The sequence below is a fragment of the Geospiza fortis genome, unplaced genomic scaffold (assembly GCF_000277835.1).
Source record: "Geospiza fortis unplaced genomic scaffold, GeoFor_1.0 scaffold219, whole genome shotgun sequence".
Classification (NCBI taxonomy): domain Eukaryota; kingdom Metazoa; phylum Chordata; class Aves; order Passeriformes; family Thraupidae; genus Geospiza; species Geospiza fortis.
Genome location: NW_005054376.1, coordinates 2,997,661 through 3,005,296, shown reverse-complemented (window position 1 = coordinate 3,005,296; position 7,636 = coordinate 2,997,661). Strand labels below are relative to the sequence as shown.

At 43.5% G+C, this 7,636-nt stretch overlaps 1 protein-coding gene across 1 annotated transcript in view; it reads left to right on the top strand.

Moving 5' to 3' along the window:
• The window catches only part of TFAP2A (transcription factor AP-2 alpha), a 16,982-nt gene extending 9,722 nt beyond the window's left edge, over window positions 1-7,260 (top strand). The window contains exons 4-7 of the mRNA XM_031060226.1: window positions 37-268; window positions 983-1,101; window positions 3,412-3,553; window positions 5,112-7,260. Of these exons, the coding sequence (XP_030916086.1) occupies window positions 37-268; window positions 983-1,101; window positions 3,412-3,553; window positions 5,112-5,400 (782 nt within the window). The 3' untranslated portion in view covers window positions 5,401-7,260. The remainder of the gene's footprint in view (window positions 1-36; window positions 269-982; window positions 1,102-3,411; window positions 3,554-5,111) is intronic.
• The last annotated feature ends 376 nt before the right edge of the window (window positions 7,261-7,636 follow it).

Sequence of the window (7,636 nt, the reverse complement as noted above, 5' to 3'; positions counted from 1 at the left end):
CCTCACCCTCACCTCCCTGCTCCTCCCTCCCTGCAGGCCCCGTGTCCCTCTCCAAGTCTAACAACAACGCCGTCTCCTCCATCCCCATCAACAAGGACGCGCTCTTCGGCGGGGTGGTGAACCCCAACGAGGTCTTCTGCTCGGTGCCGGGCCGCCTCTCGCTGCTCAGCTCCACCTCCAAGTACAAGGTCACGGTGGCGGAAGTGCAGAGACGCCTGTCGCCGCCCGAGTGCCTCAACGCCTCCCTGCTGGGCGGAGTGCTCCGGAGGTGAGGGGCGGAGGGACGCGGGAGGCGGGATGCCGGGCCGTGCCGTGCGGGAGGCAGGCAGGCAGGGAGGGAGGGCCCTGCGTGTCCCTGTCCCTCTCGTGGCCATGAACACCCCCACGGGCACACACACACATACACACCCCCAGGACCGGCTTAGCGGAGGGCACCCTGCCGTGGGCTCCTACTCCGTGGTGGCCTCACCCAGGCAATTAGGCAGTGCCTGGGCAGGGAATACCATCCAAGATTAATTAAGGCAGCTCCCATCTCTGCAGCCCCGCTTAGCCCAGCTCTGCTGCAAAGGCACAGATGGGCCACGTAGAGTTTGGTGTGAGGGCAGTGATGCTCTTGGGCTGCCGGCCCTGCAAATCGGCCCCCTCCCTTCATGCCTGGGGAGAAGCTGCCCCCGTGTCCATGGCACCTTGGGAGCTCGGGAGACACCTCAGAGCTCCGCATCACCTCTGGGGCTGGTCTAGACCTTAGTGAGGGCCGCTGCTCTCTAGGTGTGATCCAAAGTGCCATCCCTATATGTGGGATTCAGCTTTCAGCAACAGTTGGTCTTGAATCTCCCACAGCCATGTATCCCATCTCTTGTGCCTAAACCTTTTATTCCCTTCCCTGGAAAAGGATGTGTTGGGGGCATGTGTGGGCAGGAGCCAAAGTAGGAGCAGGTGTTCCCCCAAGCCTCATTTCTCAATGCCTTTCTGTGTGGAACAGGGCAAAGTCTAAAAACGGAGGGAGATCTCTGAGGGAGAAACTGGACAAAATAGGACTAAACCTGCCAGCCGGGAGGCGTAAAGCTGCTAATGTTACCTTGCTCACATCGCTCGTGGAGGGTAAGTGACTCCAAGAGCTGGGAGGGCTCCTTTGGAAAATGTGCCTGTTACTTTTGCCAAATGGGAGAAGATTTGCTGTTGGGTCGTTCAGGTTTTCTTTCTCCTTTCCAAGAGTTGGTGCTGCTCACTGGCATTTGGAAGGGCGTTATTTACTGTGTCTTAAAAAAAGATCAGGTTAATTGTGTGCCTTTGCTTTTTTGTTATAACCTGAAACGGGTTTGTGCGAGTCCTGCAGACTCAGCAAAGTGTTCTATTATTTATTTGCCTTTAAGTTTCCGAGCTAGATGTTTTCAGGGCCCCATCTTGCTCGCTCATTCAAATGAGTAATCCCTCTGTGGAGTAAGCAGATCTCATTGGGAGCAGCACGGGAAGGATCCCTGTGAAGGGGGATTGTGGGCTTATGAGCCCCATAAGAGACCCATGAATATCAAGTTGAAAATTAGGGGCAGCAGAGCCTCTAATACTTCAGTGCTGTTCTTCTGCCACAGGTGGACAACTGAGCAATTTTAAATGTCAGAAGCTGCAGCTACTTTAAGTTTGTTCTCCCTCCCAGCCTGCAGCCGCATAACAGTAAATCATTTAACTTTTCTGACATCTGCATTTGAGAAATGCATGACCATTACTTCCTGAATTAATTTGGGAATCCTTGACCTCAGCCATGAATTAATGGTGTCCTGAAAGCCTCAAAGTTGCACCACTGCCAGCCCCCACTCCCTTTTGGTTCTCATTTTCAGCACACATGTTCCCTTGGCTGTATCATTCTCTGCTTTGGCTGGAAAAGGTGCAACTTGTTTTAATGCCTTGGGATGTCTTATGCTGTCTGTACGGGGAGGTGGGAAGCTCAAGAGTTTGCAGTCATTTCGTTTTGAAGCAGTGGCTGTGTCACGTTGGCTGACACAAAGTATGTCTGAGGCCGGCAGATAGACCCCTCACCTTTCCCCTTACTTACGAGTTCGGCTGCGTTTTAGTCTGGTTCCCTTTGTAAAGTATTTTTAAACTCAGCCTGAGCTGTCCAGGTTCAGCTTAAGTTTGGTTGTGTAGACGGGAATTTGTTTTGTTGTCGCTTCGCATTCTGCGAGAAATGTTTCATGTTCGAAGGGACAGGGAAAGACACGTTGTGCGATGATGCCAGGCGTCATTTTTTTAAACATGCAGATTAGTGAACAAACTATATTTATACTGCGTGAAAATTACCACGTCTTCATGTTTCTGAAAAGGCTTTGCAATTGCATTGACACGCTGCTGTGGTAAAAAAAATCACGAGGGGAAAACTTGTAAAAAGTCTAGATTTGGTAGATGCTTAACATTATTTGTGATGTTAATGAATATGGAGAAGGTTTTATGGTAATCCATTGTTCTGTTTGGCTTTCACGTACAATGGCTTTGAAAAGAATGATTTTTTAAAAAAACAAAACCAGAGGCCTGATCTTCAGATAACTTAGTGATGGTGGCTAATTCTGGGGAGATGATAGTATAAACATTGCTGAGGCTTCGAGTCCCATAGCGATGAGGCAGTTTCTAGAGTACTGTTATTGTTTATGATCCGCTCCATTTTATGGAAACAAGCTCACTGGACTGAGGCTTTGAAGCTCTAATTGGCGCATGCGTTCTTCCGGAGCTAGAGCTAATGGCAGGAAGCCCTGCAGTAAAAACCAACTGGTTCAGGAAATTAAAACCAAAGATTTGAAAATCAACAAAACAGACAGACTCGATGGAATGACCCTAAAATTCTCATGGTTAATCGTTTGGGGGTGAACATATAATTATATGCGATCAAGTTAAATTTTAAACACTTAGCTGTTTAATGCATTTTATTTAGAAGAGCTCTAGGAGTAATTATGATCAATATTAATCATTGATGCATTGCAAAAGAATATAGAAATGTGGCTGAGGCAAACACATTTTCAGAGTAAATAGCTGTGAATAAAATGTACATAAATGGCTCTCTATAGGTATGGAGATGTAAATCGAAGTACACATTCTAGGTGGATGTAGCTTGTCTGTCTAAAAGTATCTCTTAGTCAATGTGAACTTTTAAAAATTCTTATGTGAGATTTCACTCGTAACAATTGTTATGAAAATATGCATTTGCATTGCCTTCAACTGAAGCAACGAAAACTGCAAAATAAGATGTAATTAACATTTCTGGCCCTAACTTTTTCAAAGAGAAAATGTCCAAGCTTTTGAGAAGAAAAGCCCAAGTAGAATGTTGTTTTTTTTGGAGTTTTTTTCAAATGGATTTTTGCCTCTGTTTGATGTGTACTGATGAGCTGTGTTTCTTTCCATCCCCACCCGTGCCTCCCTATTCAGGAGAAGCAGTACATCTAGCTAGAGATTTTGGGTACGTTTGTGAGACAGAATTTCCTGCCAAAGCAGTAGCTGAATTTCTCAACCGACAACATTCCGATCCAAACGAGCAAGTCACAAGAAAAAACATGCTTCTAGCTACAAAGTAAGACATTTAACTTTCTGGCATGTTGCTTAGAAATAAGGGAGGGGGACTAACTCGAGTTTGGGGCTTTTATTTGTGAGGATATTTGTTTGCTGCATAACCAGTGGCTGATGGCTTTGTAAGTTGTGAGGGTGTGTGTTGGCCCTTCTGTTATAGGAGAGTTCTACAGGCCAGCTTGGTTTCCTCCAAATCTGTTTGCACAGATTACCTTGAATGTGAATTGTGCAAATTGAGAGTGGATGTTTAGTTACAGAAAAAGCAGTAATTCTTCAAAGCAAAACATCTTCTGGGCCTATTCACTTAGCTTATCAATTTAAGTAGAAGGGGAAGTCTTCCCATTGACAGTAAAATAAAACTGGCACATTAAACTGATTTCAGTTCATTAAAATCGGGAATGGTTCTTCCTGCCTAAGCAGCTCTGTTACTTAGCTAATACAGGGATATTAAAAATATATTTTAAATGGCAATCTGTACGCAGTTAAAATGCTAGCAGAGTTTATCGTTGGTGGGGCTGCCTAGACTTCCAGGTGGTGTGTGAAAAGAAAATTATTGTTTTGGTATGTTTGCTGGAAATTAAAAGGGTTGTTTAGTAGCCCTTAATTACCAACGGAGGTGTCACCAAAGGGCACAGTGCCAGAGGACACAAGCAGGAGATGGGAGCTGCTTTATGGCTGGAAGACATTAACGTGGGTTTTAGAATACAAACTGTTTCAACATGCCTCTGAGCTCTCTTGCTGTAAGGTGTGTTATTTCTCCAACCATTTGTGCAGTGAGTGGGTGATATAACCTATCTTCTGCACCATCCCCTCGTATCCTCCCTTTTTACCTCCCTGGAAGGAAATTTCCAGGCGCTGGCTAGCGTCAGCCTTCCCCTCTGTGGAAAGGTCCCTTTGGATTTGGAGATAGAGATTTACATATATAAATGTTTCAGAATACCCTAATTTAAATCCTCACTTGCCAGCTTTGCCCTCACTCGTTCTTCTTGACACACAGGTGTGTGTTTCAGCCTTGTGAAGGAAGAGGCCTGTATCCCTCTCTGGTTTCCCCCAAAAAATGAATCTTCTAAGATATGGATAAATCCGTTAGCTTACCTTTTGGATATCATAGTCTGTCTGTTAAGCCTGCTCAGGAACTTTAAACTGTGTCTGTGCTCCAAACCCCAGCTAGGCAGGGATGTTTGTGAAGAGTGTTGGGGGCTGAGATACAGAGAGCAGTGGGGCAAGAGGCATGTGTCTCCATGTTCCTGTTGCCTTCTGGTGTGTTGGATGGGGCTCTGGGGTGTGATGTGTGGTGTGCTGTCGTGTGTGCACGCAAGGTGAAGGGAAGAGGTTTGTGCGTGCTGGGGAAGTGTGAGAATTGGGGAAGGATGCATAGAGAGGAGAGGGAGAAAGGAGAATGTGTATGCTTAGGAGCAGGAGCCCCCTTGATCCAGGGGCTTGTGCAGTCTAGCAGGGAGAATGCACGGGCTTTGCTGCCGCCAGTGATGGTTCATTTCTCTCCCTCTCTCTTCCTTTCCCTCCCTCCCTCCCTCTGTCTCTCTGCTCCATTTGTGCTACAGACAGATCTGTAAAGAGTTCACCGACCTGCTGGCTCAGGACCGATCTCCCCTGGGGAACTCGCGGCCCAACCCCATTTTGGAGCCGGGCATCCAGAGCTGCCTGACCCACTTCAACCTCATCTCGCACGGCTTTGGGAGCCCGGCAGTGTGTGCTGCCGTCACCGCCCTGCAGAACTATCTCACCGAGGCGCTCAAGGCCATGGACAAAATGTACCTCAGCAACAACCCCAACAGCCACACAGACAACAGCACCAAAAGCGGTGACAAAGAGGAGAAGCACCGAAAGTGAGGATCCCCCCCACACGCTCCTCTCCCTTCCCCCTCATAGCCCATCGATCCATTCATCTCCCTCCTCCCTCTCCCCAGCACCCAGCACCCCAGGCTACAGCAACAGAATGAGCGTCCTTCTGCCAGTCCTGTTCTCTGACTCTGCAGGACTGCTCTGCCCTCTCTCCGCACCCCTTCCCAGCATCCACATTTCCATTTCCTCCTGCTTAAATTCCCCTCTCTTCCCACTGCCACCATCGTTTTACCCCAGTTTGGAGCCTAAGAGAACAGAACAGGGGGACGGAGCCAGCAAAGAAAAAAAGTTCTGTCTTGAGTTTGTGAACTTTTTTTTTTAATAAAACAAAAGGAGAAAAAAAAACCCAACAAAAAATAAAACAAAAAAGAAAAGGACTTTTTTTTCTAAAAATATATTAAAAAATTTAAAAAAAACAAACAAAAATAAATAAATAATACTTAAAAATTCTATGAGCTTCACCGGACTGAATCACCACCTTCCCTTACATAAACTTCAGTTAAGATTGTAGCCATACTAAAAATGAAAGAAAAGAGTGAAAAAGTACAACAGCAACAGCAGACAGACAAAAGGCAAAGAGGACTGATGACATTTTATCAGTATTGTGAATAAACTTGAACACAAAACACAAGCGGTTCCATGTCATATCTTCAGTTGTAGAACTTTTTCCTGTCCAAGGTAAAGCGACCAACTTGAACTTTCTATTGCAACACGATTCACGGTTATTATATAAGGGAATCAGTGTTCATGTATGTATATATTTATTTATGTGTAATTTAATGGGAATTGTAAATATGGTGAGTCTGTTTTAAGCCTTTTTTTATTTATCTGGTGATCTCGTTTACCTCTTGTTTAGTGGGTTTTAAATCTTCCCCTCTTAGTTCATCATGTGGTTCATGGTACTTATTTAGATATCAGAGGTTTTTTGGGGGTTTTTCTCTGGGATTCATCATTTTTAGCCCTATTGTAGCATGTTAAAAGCGACAATGAAGCAGCTGAACAAATAAAAAACCATTAATTTTTATATATAATTAGTATGACATTTAGTTTCTCATTGAAGATAAAATAAAGTGATGTTGGACCCTGGCAAGGTTTTTAAACATGTTAGTGGTTTTACAACCCTTATGTGTTGTGGAAAATGAAAAAAGTTATTTTCATCCACTGTCCTCCTGAAAGCAACAACAGAGCAATAAATTAATATTGTCTTTTAAAACAAGATTTAGCTTTACTTTCCCTTTTTTTCCTCTCTTTTTTTTCTCCCTTTCTTTTGTTTTTATTTTTATCTTTTTTTCTTTTTTCTTTTTTTTTTTTTTCCCAAAGAACTTCAAACATTCGGGACCACCTGGTATCCTGTATTTCCACTGGCCATATTGGAAGCAGTTATAGTTGTGTTGTATTGAGTTGTGCCGGCAGTAGTTTCCATGCCTATCAATGTATCATAGTCCTTTGTTGCCCAGATAAATAAATATTTGATACGCTTTATGTCGATTTTTTTATTCAGTAGCTGTCTTTACCCAGGCGTATTTTTGTTCTTGGCAGTATTTTTTATTCAGTATGGTTACAGTAATTGAGTTTAACTCTCCCTTGACAATTGCTCCTTGCAATAAGCAGCTGAACCCATTGTTTCCCTCAAGTATAATAAAAACTTACTTTCAACTTGGAGTTCAGAGCAGGGTATCATTTAGATATTCCACTGAGTCTGTATTCAGACAAATGACACAATAAAGCACAATGTATTCTTTTGGATAAAAAATTGTCTGTACTACTAACAAAAATGACACACTATCTTTTCTTTAACCAAAACATAATTTTATTTAAAAAATAAAAGTTTTATTTTATTTATGTTGACCTCTAGGTTTTTATTTATGTTTATATATAGCATACAGAATTATAAGCCTATAAAATGTTGTACATGTAGTTGTCCTAATGGAGAGCAGAGATTAAAAAACACATCTCAAGAAGGACATTTTAAAAAGAATCATTACTGAGAAAATACTGAAAATTATTGCTATGAAAAAAAAATTTTTACTGATAAATCAGAGCTGGGTGCTCCCTCCCCCTCAAGAAAAAAGAAAAGCTCCGTAGTTGATGCCAACAAAATCATCTCACGGTTGTGAACTTTAGTGAAATCTTGCAGGAGACAGATTATTTCTGATTGATGGTTCGTGTTTTAGTGGAATGCACAGACTGACATTTTGAGATGGCTGTGTCAGTTTGTAAGGGA